The 14,376-nt window shown below is 41.3% G+C and overlaps 1 protein-coding gene across 3 annotated transcripts in view; it reads left to right on the top strand.

The window, feature by feature from the left end:
• Positions 1-14,376, top strand: part of AFTPH (aftiphilin) — a 133,339-nt gene that overhangs the window by 26,278 nt on the left and 92,685 nt on the right. For all 3 annotated transcript variants that reach the window (XM_030196142.1, XM_030196139.1, XM_030196141.1), the window contains exon 2: positions 7,372-9,164. In XM_030196142.1, the coding sequence (XP_030052002.1) occupies positions 7,404-9,164 (1,761 nt within the window). In that variant the 5' untranslated portion in view covers positions 7,372-7,403. The remainder of the gene's footprint in view (positions 1-7,371; positions 9,165-14,376) is intronic.

Here is a 14,376-nt window from a genome sequence, read left to right as displayed (position 1 = left end):
TACTGTAATGCACTCTACACCAGCTCCAATTGATTCAGAATGCTGCAGCAAGACTAATAGAAGGTTGTAAGTGACGTGACGATATCACACCATTTTTGCAAAAATTTCATTGGCTACCAGTACAACACGGGGCCAAATTTAAAACTCTGTTTGATCTTCAAGGCCCTTAAAGGAAATGGCCCAGAGTACTTGACGAGGATCTCCCTCTATACACCTCCAAGGTCACTAAGGTCCTCCCAAGAAGCATCTCTAACCACACCCTCTCCAAAGGACATCACACGATATGATACCTGCATGCCAGTCTTCTCTGGAGTAGCCCCCACACTCTGGAATGCAATCCCTGAAAGTCTTCACTTAACACAAGACTGTCTGTCCTTCAGGAGGCAGGTGAAAGCTTGGCTTCAACCAGGCCTTTAATGGAAGAAGTAACTAACTTGCTTCTCTCTCTCTCACACACACACACTGGCTGCACATACTATAGCAGGACATGTTTATAATATTCAAGCACCCCTTTGACCTCATTTGCAACTTTCTTTAAATTGGTACTTTATTTTCTTACTCCTATTTCTGTAGCTTATCTATCTATATGTTCCACTTTTGCTTACACCCTATGCTGTCTATTAAAATGTTTTGTGTTGACATTGTAATATAGCATACTAGGCCATACTTCGTATTGTTTGAACATTTTAACTGCTGTAATTGTCTATTGCTTATGTTTGACTTATTCTTGCTGTACACCACTTGATTGAATTCCTTCAGAAAGGCAGTAAACAAATCCTACTAAATAAATAAATAAAGTATCCAAGTAACCTAGAATTACTTGTACTTCATCTAGAACTACCATATGATCCGTGCTTGAGTATCTCATTTCTTAATGTACTGTGTATGTGTTTTGTTTACCCGAGTTGGAATTCTGCTCCAGTTACTGTGCATAACCCTTCAGACAAAAAGTGTTTAAGAAAACTAATAACAGAAACAAATCATTGGTAGGAATTTTAACCATTAGACTAGAGCTGCCAGTGGAAATGGTTGGTGATTCAAGTGGCAGAGCCACATGATCTCTTCTCCTTCTGCTCATTTTCTCTCTCACTAACTACTTTGTAGTCGCACAATAAGAGATAATAGAAGAAGGAAAAGTATTCCATAACAAAATGTACCACCATTGATTTAAAAAACCTAAATGAGACGAATATCAGTATCACATTTGACTTTTATTTAATAGGTTATTAGGCCTCTTATGAGTCATCCCATTTCAGGCCTCGACCATAAGTCCACAATCATCAATCGTTTGTTCTTTTCATATCATAGAGTGAGACTACAAATGTTTTATTGAAAATTTTTTTTTTTATATAACAAAATATGTGACCACATAAAGGAGCACTTGGCTTTGAAGAAAGAAACGGCTGTTAGTCTTCACCATTTACTGGACTTGACACGAACAATATAAACTAACCATATAAGCCCTCATCAGATACCGATATTATGTATGCCACATTGAGCCTGCAAATAGGTGGGAAAATGTGGGATACAAATGTAACAAATAAATACATACCACAAACAAATGCTATTTATACAGCGTTTCAGGGGGAACCTCTTGCCTGCTTCCAGCTTCTTTATACAGTTTGGACCTCACATAATGTACAACACAAAATGTATTAGTATATATTGTTGCCTGGAATACTAAACCTATAATATACATACATGCATACTTAAATACATTTCCAACTTCAAACATACTCACAGATCTTATGCTGTCAAAAAAAATTGCAAGAGGGTACTCAGCAACGGCATGTGATGTCATAAAAATGGGAGTCGACCCACTTCACACACTCGAACCCACCCCAAATTTCAAAATCAATGAGGCAGTGATGTCACCGACCCAAATGGCAGCCTGAACGCGGAGCTCCCAAACTTCTGCTAAATATCAACTTCCACTGCAGCCTTCCTCAGACATATAACAGTGGGTTGAAAATTCCCAACCAGTGGGAACGAGATACCATCACAAGGAATCACCACATCCCGGTCTAAAACGGTTGATTTACAAGCATATGCATTTCAGCAGAGGGCGGCGGCCCTGGGCCTGGACCATGAGGAACGGGGTGAAAAGGCCGCGGAGAAACAGCAGCTACTGCCGGATGTGTCCCCGCCTGCTGAACCTGGTGGAGCACCCTTGCTGCAGCACGATTCGCTGACTACAATATGTGCCTAGCTCCAGGAGATTAAAACGGATCTTAAAGCGGTTCGCCAGGAGCTGATGACACTGGGTGCGGACTTCTGTGGTGAAATAGAGTACAGTACAGTGCTGGGATGGTAAAAATCTGAAACTCACTACCTTTTTTGCTAATATCCTGTAGTCATTACTTCTGTTCAAGAAAAATCTGAAAGCATTTTTCCTCCCACACATGCGGCTTACATGGGGCAATGGAGGGTTAAGTGACTTGCCCAGAGTCACAAGGCGCTGCCTGTGCCTGAAGTGGGAATCGAACTCAGTTCCTCAGTTCCCCAGGACCAAAGTCCACCTCCCTAACCACTAGGCCACTCCTCCACAATATTTCAGACTCTGATTTAAACTAAGCTTCTGCTGTAACGTTTTTCCAGGGCACAATAATGTTTCATGTATCCTTAGGGCATAATAGTTTGAATATGCTTGTTATTGTTTATTTTTTTTGTAATTCCCGGATACATTGGTCTGGTCTTTTGTTAGTGGAATCCACCCTTAACTGTGAAAGTAGTGGCGGAATAGAACACCTAGAGGCATATTTTCAAAGCACTTTGGGAGGCTAAGTTCCATAGGTTTCTATGGAACTTTGGGAGGCTAAGTGCTTTGAAAATAAGCCTCCTAGAATAACAAAACATTAACTTTTGCATGTAGACCCGTCGGTCTGTGATTGCTTCTATTCATCCGAGCAAGTTCCTGACCTCCTTAGTTCTCCATATGGTCCATCTGTATATCCCAATTGCGGATCATCACACGTGATTCCTCCACTTTTGTGTGCTTGGGCGCCATTTTCAGTTCCAAGCTCTGCCTTTCGGGTTGGCCAAAGTGCCCCACACCTTTCTTCTGAGATCAAAGGAAAGAAAAAGTTTCGATGGTGCCTTGGATGATTGAGTCTGTAGCAAATATATCTGAAGTACTCTTTTGCAGTCCAAAGTGTGTAGTTTTTGCTTCTGTTCATTGATATGAAATGAAGGGTAGAATTCAGGAAGTACAATTGGCTGATTAGTGTGAAAATTTGAGACCATTTTAGGGAGAAATCTTTGGATGAGCTCTGAGAATCATTGTATTTTGCAGTATCTGTGTGTAAGAGTCATAATACATTAGGGCTTGAAGTTCACTAATTCTGGAAGCTAAATTTATGGGTATTGGAAACTGTCTTCCAAGTCTCAAATTTTGCTGTAGCTAAAAATAATAGCTTGAAGGGTTACTGAGTCATCTTATGAACGTCTGAATTCAAATCTCATACTGGCATTTGCCTTTAAGAGGTGGTTTCATCAATCATTTCGTAAACCGCCCGACAAGATTATATCTAGAAATTAACCACCTATTTATATTGATATGCTGCTAGTGCACTTAAATGAACTTTCACTGAAGAAGTGCTAAGGCCGGACTCTGATAAGTGAAGCGTGTACTAAAGGGCGGTAGATATGGAACATTGAAAAGGGTCTTCTCTACATTGTTTACACAAAAATCTAGAATCTATTAAATGTTTAGTTAGATAATTTTCTAGTGAAGTCTCCTGCATAGCAGTAAAATCTGCAGAACATTAATGGAGTTCAGATTAAAGATCTACCTTTACCCAAGAACCATGCTAACAGTTCTCATGCGTGAAGATTGAGGTGAACTACTTCTACCAACCTCTGTGCGATGAAGTTTAACTGTATAATGTCTGCCATTAATGTTAGAATTGTAGAACATTTGTCCTCGATCAAAGCTCCTTCATTTTCTCTCCAAAAATGTTTTCTCCTGTGTACAGAACATGTGTTAGATGTTCATGGACATTCTCTCTGGCCTGGCTCAAGACTTCTGAACCCATTCTTCTTGATTCTATTGTTGTGACCATTCCTCTTGAAGGTGTGTCATAAGCATCATACACTGATTTAATAAAGTAATTGGTACATTGAAGCAAATTCCTCTTTTGTTATGGCGTGAAAGCTCTCCTGAAGATTCTCTAGGATATTATTTTAGGAACTGAAGCATCTGAAATTGGTGTTCAGCAATTCTTGCACTCAGCATCATGTTTTGGAAAATTCTTTTCTTATTTTTTTATTTTATTTTTGCTACATTTGTACCCCGCGCTTTCCCACTCACGGCAGGCTCAATGTGGCAGGCAATGGAGGGTTAAGTGACTTGCCCAGAGTCACAAGGAGCTGCCCATCACAAGTTGTATTTTATACTTGGTTTCTAATCTCTTAGAAGTATGAGTGCAAAATCTCACGAACAGATAGCACAATGGTCTCTTTAGGAACATCCCAATTTTTTAGTGCCCTCTAAGAATTTAGTTCTAGAATCTAGTTTGCCTTCCATCAATAGAGCTAATTTGCAGTCTTCTGAAGGAACTTGGGGTAAGAAGTATCCTGTGACTGCATGTGATGTGAGGGGAAGCAGGGCAGGCAATGCGCAGAGGACAGCGCTGGAGAAAGGCTTCAGCTGGCGGGGGTTGGGGACACCTGCCAGCCAAACCAGGGGTCTCTGATCCAATTTTTGGGGGGTCCAGGCTCCCAAGGTCCTCCATAGCTATGCCACTCGTTAAGAGTACTGAACTTTCCTAAATCTCCAACTGTTGCTCCTGATGACATGTTTAACAGAAATCTCATGGATGTTTTTAAAGTTGCTCAAAAACCTTTCCCACCTATAACAAAAGTTTAATATCATCCTATTGCCAAGAAGCAACTTGATGATAAGTAGGTCAAGTAACAGATATTTTAAATATATCCACTATGTTGGAAACATCAGATACACTCCTCCTCACATTATCCACTTACCTGTATTGCATTGCAGTTCCTTTCTTACTTTCTTTGTGTTTTAATTTTGTACAATGCTTTGACGCTGTTTTGTAAAAATCAGTATATTAAACTCAATAAACCGTAATGAGAATTTAGTAGCTGGAACTTCATTAGTTCAGTTAGCTTTGGTGACAGACTGGGACTGGTTACTTTGTGTGTTCTTTAGGCACCATTAGGTGCCTTTTTTGAATGAATTTCCAAATTAGAATGTTGTTGCTATTTGAGATTGTGCCATGTGCTTGTGACCTGGATTGGCTGCTGTTGAAAGCATGATACTGGGCTACGTGGACCAGTCTGACCCAGTATGGCTATTCTTTTGTTCTTAATGTTCCATGAGCTCTCCAAAAAAACTCAGAAATGGAGGAGACATTTTTGTTATATCACCCTTCTGTGTTACAACTAGATGCATCTATTTGAAATTCCAATGTAAATGTATCATCAAGTATAATGATAGAAAATATGTATTTTTTGAACCATGTTATTTGTTCACATTTGTTGCTCCTAATTAAGTGCTAGTACGATCTCTAGTAGCCCCCCCCCCCCCCAGTAATATCTACTCAATGCTGTGTAATAATTATCTAAATCATTATGTACATTCATTGTTTTTTTTTTCCCTTTTTAAAAGCAGATTTTTGCTTTTTGTTTTTCCTGTGCTTTTCTTTATGGATCTTCTCATATATGGACTAAGTATTGGGATTGAGAGGGATTATTTTATTTCATTTAGGGGTCCTTTTTACTATGGTGCACAAATGGATTTAGTGCATTCTAATGATTAGTATGCGCTAAATGACAAGATGTAAAAAAGAGAGGGTTCAAAGTACACAAAAAAAGACAGAGCAAGCCAAAAAGCGCAAACAGACCTCCAGGAACAGGAGAAAGAGAGCCTTTATTGCAAAGACCCGACACAGGTTTTTGGATACATTGGTTCCATATAAGTATTTGTTTCTTATGCTCCTCATTGTGTACATATCAGCCTTTTCTAAATATTTTTCTTGTTCTATATTATACTTTATTTTTACTGTAACTTGTTTCATATTTTAATTACATAATCGTTTTATAGATAGTAATTTTACAATTGTTTTATAATGTGGTCCATGTTTGTATTGTTTCACAAATATAACTGGTGATTGATAGTTTTCATGTTCTCACTAACTATTTTCGTATTTTAAGTATACACTATGATGAAATAGGATTTTATGAGCACTCATTCACTATTTTTTACACACACACACACACACACACACATCTTTGGTTTATATAGCTCTCTTTTTTTTGTTTACTTGTGAGCATATTTATAAATATCTTTGGTTTATAAAATTCTAATTTATATATATATATATATATATATATATATATATATTTGTGTTTGTTATCATTTTTTATGAGGACCCCTGAGGAAGGTTCCTTTTGCCAAAACACGGCTTGTGTTGGCTTTTGTCTGTACCATTGACGAATAAATAATTTGGAACATTGACTGAATATGCTAGGAATTTGTTGTCTTTGGACTTGTGGCTTTGGTGGCTTTCATCCTTTTTGGTTTGGGAGGTTATTAGTCCATGTTAACTGCGTGCTAACCAGTTAGTTCAGGAGCACGCACTATCTGCCCCTGACATGTCCCCTGAAAAAAATAAAAATAGTTGCTTTGTGGTTAGCACGCACACAAGTGTAAACTAATGCAGAACACTTTAGCACATCTCACGGTCTGCCCACGGTTGGGCATCTCACAGTCTGCCCAACAAGATAACTCATATTTGCTACTTTTTGTGTATACCCTACTTTGATTTGTACCTGTGCTCTTCAGGGCACAGACCGTATAAGTCTGCCCAGCACTATCCCCGCCTCCCAACCACCAGCCCCGCCTCCCGATCTTGACTAAGCTCCTGAGGATCCATTCCTTCGGCACAGGATTCCTTTATGCTTATCCCACGCATGTTTGAATTCCATTACCGTTTTCATTTCCACCACCTCCCGCGGGAGGGCATTCCAAGCATCCACTTTGATTTTTTTTTTTAATCAGCAGATAGTAATTATGTATTTAAAATTTCAAACAGATGCCCTGTTTAATTTTGTACCATGCAGAGGTTATGTTGCCCTCTTTTATTTAGGGATTCAATGAAACATAGTTTGACCAGGAGTGTCTAAACATTTGCACACAACTGTATCATCTCTAAGCAGGAGACTTATACCAGCTCTTGAATTTGATTTGGGTACCAAGGCAAATTGGACAAGTAAATAATTTTTGGATTGTTAACATTTAATCTGTGAGAAAAGGAGCATGTGTTATTACACAAGTTGGTGTGATATTTTTATGTAATTATTGTACTGAGGAAAGGCATAATCTTTTTATTTTCTTTAATATTATTCTAGGTTTGTATTACTTCTGGGAAAAGCTGTAAAGAATGGAGCCTGATATCCGAATATACTCTTCGTCCCCACCACCACTGGACAACGGAGCAGAAGAGGATGACGATGATGAATTTGGTGGATTCTCAGGAGTCACTTCTTCTGGTGTGGCCTTTACTGATTTTGACACACCTAGTTATACTAACTCCAAGGAGGAATTTTTGCCTTCAAACCATTTTATGCCAATTTATGATTACTCAGACAGTGTAGAGAGTTTTACAAACTTTACTGCTGCTAACACTGTTAAAGACAAAGATCATTTTGCAGAAATTCCTGATTCTACTAGGGGACATTCCAGCCTCTTAGAAACCAACACCAGCAATGAAAAAATCCGAACTAGAACTTCATTGGCTGGAGGGGTACAAATAGTGGAACAGAAGGAAGATATTGTCAAGCAAGACACATTTTCCCCAGAAGTTGTTAAAATGAATGTAAACATAAGTCGGGATCAAGAAATAGGAAGGTGTAATGGTGATAAGATCCCCTGTCTAGAGACTCTAACAAATGGGTTTACAGTATTAGAAATGGTAAATCCCCAGGGAACTGAAGATATAAACAGTTTTGCTGATTCAAAAGAATTAAAAACTGTCAGCACACACACCACTGAGCTAAGTTTGGACTCCTCCCTTAGCCCTGTGGACGATTTTGCAGATTTTTCCACATTTTCAAATAAAGATCACATACAGTTGACAGAGACAGAACAGAGAACACAAAAAGGTTTAGATAAAGGAGAATTGAGGAGTACTCAGGATAACAATATATTAAATACAGTTGCTTTGCTAAGTTCTTTGAAGCAAGTGCCAGATGAAGACCAGGTTGGAGTAGTAGATGACTGCAGTTGGACTTCAGAAGGCAATGAAGGAGTGGCTAATCATGAGCATGTTTATGTCAGGTCTACTATGCATTCCCCAACTTGGAGATCATTAAAGGCAGCTCAAAGCACTAAATGTAAAGAACACTACACAGTGGAAACCACATTGAGGCAAACTGATCAAGAACCTGATTCTTTTAAGACCCCTGATAGTTCTAAAACAGCAGTAGATGATGTTGGTCTCAGAAAAATCCAAGTCACTAACAAAGAAGCTGCAGATAAAAATGGACTGGATAATTTTGGGGTCATAATGAGCAATGGTGTCAGGAGTGGGTTTGCATCTTCTGGTGGCTCCAATGACGATGACTTTGGTGATTTTGGTGCAGTTGATAGTACTAACTTGCCTGTTAGTAAAAACATCTCCGGGCCATGTAGTAACGTTATTTTCAGTGAGCCTGGTGATGAGTTTGGTGACTTTGGGAATACAAGCAATGCCTTTCATCAGTCTGAATGTAAGCAAATATTGGACTCCAATGCAGAACCACCTGGAGCTAACTCTGATTCAGAGGGCAAAAGTGTCAGTGATGCAGTAAATGAAGATGATCATGGATTTACAGAATTTGATTCTGTGCCAGAAAAGCAGGAGGGGTGCAGTTGTTTTCAGGATTCTGAGGATTTTGCTGACTTCAGTGTGGCTAGTTGTAACCAGGGTGCAGAATGGAATGCTTTTGAGGATGACCAGAAAGAAACCTTACCTTGGGCTGCTTTCCAGGATGAGCAGACTGACGATAGTTCTCATGAGAGAGAGGTCTGGCATTCACATCAGATAGATGGAGTGGTTGCAAGTGAAGGTGAACAGGCCAGTGGTGCTGGCATGGCTGCTTTATCAGCTGCCCCTGAAACAGAAAACATTGGATGTATTCAAGACTCGGCACCTACATTTCAGGTAAAGTTGTGTTATTGACGCAATCGTAGTTATGTGAAAAACCATATTTTCAAGGTAATCTATCCAACGTTGACAGTTGAAAAGCACCTGCTAACTGAAGTCTTAGAGACTATAGCCTTAAGAGAAGACAAAATTAATAAAAGTTATTTTCATGTGTAGCTTTCTTTAGCAGGGTATGCCTCCAGTTGTCCTTTAGCTCTCTTGTAGACTTCACACAGCTCTTATTTGGCATGTTACTTCCAGAGAAGTATTAATTTTAGCACTGCCATACCCAAATAACAGCAAAAAAGAGTTTTCTTAGCAGTTATTTCTCCACTTTAAAGGGTGAATTTCAAATTAGTTGATATGTGTGTCTCAGTTTTATAATGTAAATAATAGGGCTGCATTTCAATTAAAATGGTGATTAATTGCATGATTAAAGGTATGTTTATTTCCCACTGCAGCTCCTTGGGACTCTGGACAAGTCACTTAACACTCCATTGCCCAGAATCACAAGGAGCTGCAGTGGGATAAATTAATAACATACCATTAATCACGATTACAAATTTTAATCAAAATGCAGCCCCCAAAAATTAAAGACTGAAAAGTAATGAAAAGATAAGAAATACAAAATACAAATTTGAAAAAGTAGAAATTAAACAATGTAAAACGGCATGTAGAATAACTGTAAGCAACCTTACGGTTTTCACAGCCTACTTCAAAAAAGCAAGCCCCTGGAAATGGTTAGTGCAGAGGTAATTGGGCATTGCCGCATTCTGCCTGGGTACCATGGGAGCGCTTATTTCCACCTAAGCATGTCCCTCCACATGACCATACGGCATGAGTTTTCTTACCGCATGACCATTTTGTTTTTGGAACTTTTTACTGGCTGCGGTAAAAAGGGCCCTTTTTCCCACAGCTTGGTAAAGGAGCCCTTAATGCATTTCTTGACTAGCTTTTGTGAGCTAATACCCCTTACTTAGGTGAAAACTGAAAGAGGTGTTAGCTCCTTAAAGCTTGTAAAGAAAGGAATAATTTTATAAAGGATTTTTCATGTTTAAAGGGTTTTCATAAAATTACTCCAGGGGATACCCATGTAAAAGTATGTGTGGTGGCAGAAAGGGGTTAGTTTTTATGCAGCCTGTGTGTTGGCAGGGGGGGTGGTAGGGGGAAGTTGAGGTGCAGCACAAGCAGTCACAATTTATATGTATCTTGTTTATGTATGTGTATACTACTTTATGCCTACTCTCGAGCAGGCATCTGTGTCCATTTCTGCCACTTTGCCCCTGACACAGACAACTATGTGTCTTTATAATATAGGTGACCTGTTACAATATTACCTTCCAAGGAAAAAGCACAGCTGGGCCTTTAAGACTGAGACAACAGGAGTCCTTTATAAAGGGTCTGATTTTAATAAAGGACTCCTGTTGTCTCAGTCTTGAAGGCCCAGCTTTGCTTTTTCCTTGTTTGCTATTTGCTTAAATGGTTACTGTACAATATTACCATCTACATGAGTGAAGTTAGTAGAGTCTTAGCTACCTATGATATACAGAGATACAGAGAAAGATATAGATGTGTGTGTATATATAAGCATATATAGTTATGTTTCTTAACATTTTATTTCTGTACATTAATTTTATTACTAATATCTCAATCTGATATAGTTAAAAAAAATTTAAATTTCATAGAATATTTTTTTGTGCTGAAAAAGATATGGGTTTTAAATTATGTGCCTTGCAAATTCATTCTCAAGGTGAATTATAAATTTGGATAAAATTGCCCAAGAGGGCTTACAATGTACTTGAAGTGGTAGAGGGTTAATTGTCTGGCCCAAGGTCAGAAGGAGTGTCATTGGCAGAAGTGGGATTTGAATTCTGGCTTCCCTGGTTATAAGCTTGGTGCCCTAGCCACTGGGCTGCTGCTGCATTTCTCTCTTTTTTTTTTATTTTTTCTGATTTAACAATAAAACTTATAGAATATAAAAAATGAATCTCAAAGCACATAAGGCAGACTGGTCTGGTGGGACTGAAGGAAAGAAAGTTAGCAGGTAAGATCGGATTTCTCCATACTGCCCACTCAAAAAAAAACAAACAAAAAAAACAACAAAAATCCCATTCAGAGCGGCTTATAGCTTAATATATAACACTAATTTGCTTCTTAAGTTCTATAACTTTATTGAACAATTAAGAGGAACCGAAAAATTAGTGGATGACAAGATGGAATTGAGAATAGCAGCCTTAGGGCTCCTTTTTAAAGTGGTGCTATGATTAGTGTGCACTGAGTGGGTCTTTTACAAAGGTGTGCTAACGTTTTTAGCATGTGCTAAAAATAAGCGTGTACTAAACGCCCATATATTCCTACACTACCGCACCTTTGTAAAATACCCCCTGAATGTGAAGAAACTCATGGGAATTAAATGTGTTTCTTCGCATTTAGCGCACCAGTAATCGGTAGCGCTGCTTTGTAAAAGAAGCCCTTAGTGTGCTTAAATTATCAGAATTATGAGTCTTCGGAGTATGCTGATTTTTCTTATTTTATTAATTTTTTTATACAATTGTATTTTAATTTTCTATCTTTCAGTTGTTAAGATTTTATTTGTAAACTTCTTTGACCAAAGAGTAGTGTTTCAAGTTTCAAATAAACTGTAATTTCCTTGTCATCAAGCAGATGAAGCCATTACGTATGGGTTGTGTCCATCAACCAGCAGGGGGAGATAGAGAGCACTCAACTTTTCACAGTGCCTCATGGCCAGCTAGCTCCATTGCCTCTTCAGTATTCTCTATCTCCGCAAGCAGGGTGGCTGCAGCTTCTTCGAGCTCCATCAAAAATCTGCCTAAGGGTGGCTCCTGGCTTGCCAGTTGTTAGCTGGGGTGTTAGAGGCTATAGCAGCTTCACTTTGAAGGCACATAGGTCAGCCCTTTCCCTGCCTTACCCATGCCCCCGCCTTACCCATGCCCCATGGCTGTGGACATATTAGCTTGCTTTTCCCTGTCCTTTCCCACTCAGTGGATGCAGGCACATTGGTTCGCCCTTCCCTGCCTTTCCCACTTATCTGAGCCTCCAGAGTGTTTTTATTTACCTCTTTTGCCTCTGCTTTCCTCACAGCGTTTAAAAAAAAAAAAAAATTAAAGTCGCGTCGCACTTTAGCGCAGCGATCTTGGAAAAGAGGTTTTTTTCTTGAGATTCTTCTGCAGGACCGGAGCTGTGAAACTCGGTATAGTGAGGTAAGAGTGTTTTCTGACTCCTCCGGGGTGGGCGCGAACCGCCATTTTTTGAGTTTTACCGCCGTTTTCGGCGATGGCTGCGGAGACTGTAAAGCGCTGTTCTAAATGTGGCAAGCGCAAATCAGCAGTGGGGCACTGTAATTCGTGCTGTACAGATGGTAGAGCCGGCCCGAGCATGGCGAGCGGCGATCTTTTGCGCTCTGAGCTGGCAGCGGACGCCATTTTGGATTTTCCACATGGCGCGGCCTCAATTGCGACGGAGAGCCCTGAATTCGGGGGGGGGGTCCTCTGAGTGAGGCTAATAATAGAGCTGATAGCCCTGGGCAGGATCTGGGCGGTCAGGGAGCGGTTTTCTCCCCTGATTTTGTTTTAATGCTACATAGGGCGTACATGCTTAATAATAATAGTAGTAGTAGTAAAAGAGCTCTTTACACAGGGATCTTCAGACCCTCTGCCTGCCCCCCCCCCCCCCCCCCCCCCCCCCGGTGGATCTTGGCCTTTTGGAGTTGGCTTTGCCTGTTTCTTATCCTCCTGATAAACGCAGAAGGGCTAATTCCCCTTCTGAGTGTGGCGCACCCCCCTTCCCCCCCCCCCCCCCCCCCGTGGTCGGGCTATGAGGATTCTGAGGGGTCTGGCAGAACTTCTTGGGCTGAGGAGCCAGAGTCAGGTGCAGAATTGCCACAGGAGCTTGATGATCCGTCTGAGGTGAGGATTTTCCACCGCGAGGAGCTGCCAACGCTTATTTCAGATGCCTTACAAGCCCTCTCGATTGAAGATCCTAGGAGTGGCACAGCCTCCTCGGTTAATCCAAGGATTGCTAGTACCAGAAAGCCTGCTCGAGCCTTTCCTTTGCATGACTCCATCCAAGAGCTTATTTCGGCTCAATGGGCTGACCCCGAGGGACCTTTGAAGGTTGCCAGGGCTATGGGGCAATTATACCCTCTTTGTGAGGAACATTTGGCTCGCTTTGCAATGCCTAAAGTGGATGCCCTGGTCACGGCTGTGACAAAGAGAACTACCCTCCCTGTTGAAGGAGGTGTTGCCCTGAAGGATATTCAAGACCGCAGGCTTGATTCCGCTCTGAAGCGGTCCTTTGATTTGGCAGGTCTCACTGTTCGGGCGTCTGCATACAGTTGTTATGGCTTGGTTACAGCAGGCAGTGGAACAGCCCGGTGATGGAGCGGAGACCTTATCTGTAATGGCTCCACGGATGGAGTCGGCCTTGTCCTTTTTGGCTGACGCCCTTTATGATATGGTCAGAGCTTCGGCTAAACAGGTGGCTGTAGCAGTGGCGGCTTGCCGCACTCTTTGGCTACGACATTGGGCGGTGGACATGGCCTCTAAGCAAAGGTTGATGAAGTTGCCCTTTCAAGGCCTTCTCCTGTTTGGTGAGGAGCTGAAAAACATTGTTAAAGGCCTGGGGATTCCAAACCTCAGCGCTTGCCCGAAGATAGGCCGAAGCCTTCCTCTAAGGGTCAGGCGGTCCGCTCCTCTTACAGACCTCGCTTTCGTGAACCTAGAAGGTACCGCCCAGGGCGTGCTGCTGGGTTCACTTCGCGTGCCCGCTTTCAGCAGAGAAACTCCTTTCGCTCGGACAAACGTTCCGCAGCTGCCGGTTCAAGGCCTGGAGTTCAGGGACGACCCTCTCAATGATGGTGCGCCGGCCCCCTCCTCGTTTCCTGTCATCGGAGGAAGACTTTCCCTCTTTTTCGAGGAGTGGGCCAAAATCTCGGCAGATCAGTGGGTCTTGGACCTGATCAGAGACGGATACCGAATAGAATTCGATGCCCCAGTGAGAGACGTGTTTGTGGAGTCCCGATGCGGTTCTGCTGCCAAACGGGCGGCGGTAGAGGAGACTTTGCACAGTCTGTGCCAGATTGGGGTTGTGACCTCGGTGCCTGCCGCCGAACAAGGTTTAGGCCGCTACTCCATTTACTTTGTGGTGCCACGAAAAGGCGGGTCTTTTCGCCCGATCCTGGACTTAAAAGAGCTAAACAAGTCCTTAAGAG

This window comes from Microcaecilia unicolor, chromosome 3, assembly GCF_901765095.1.
Source record: "Microcaecilia unicolor chromosome 3, aMicUni1.1, whole genome shotgun sequence".
In the NCBI taxonomy this organism is placed as follows: domain Eukaryota; kingdom Metazoa; phylum Chordata; class Amphibia; order Gymnophiona; family Siphonopidae; genus Microcaecilia; species Microcaecilia unicolor.
The sequence above is the reverse complement of the archived record's forward strand: the minus strand, read 5'-3'. Positions and strand labels throughout refer to the sequence as shown.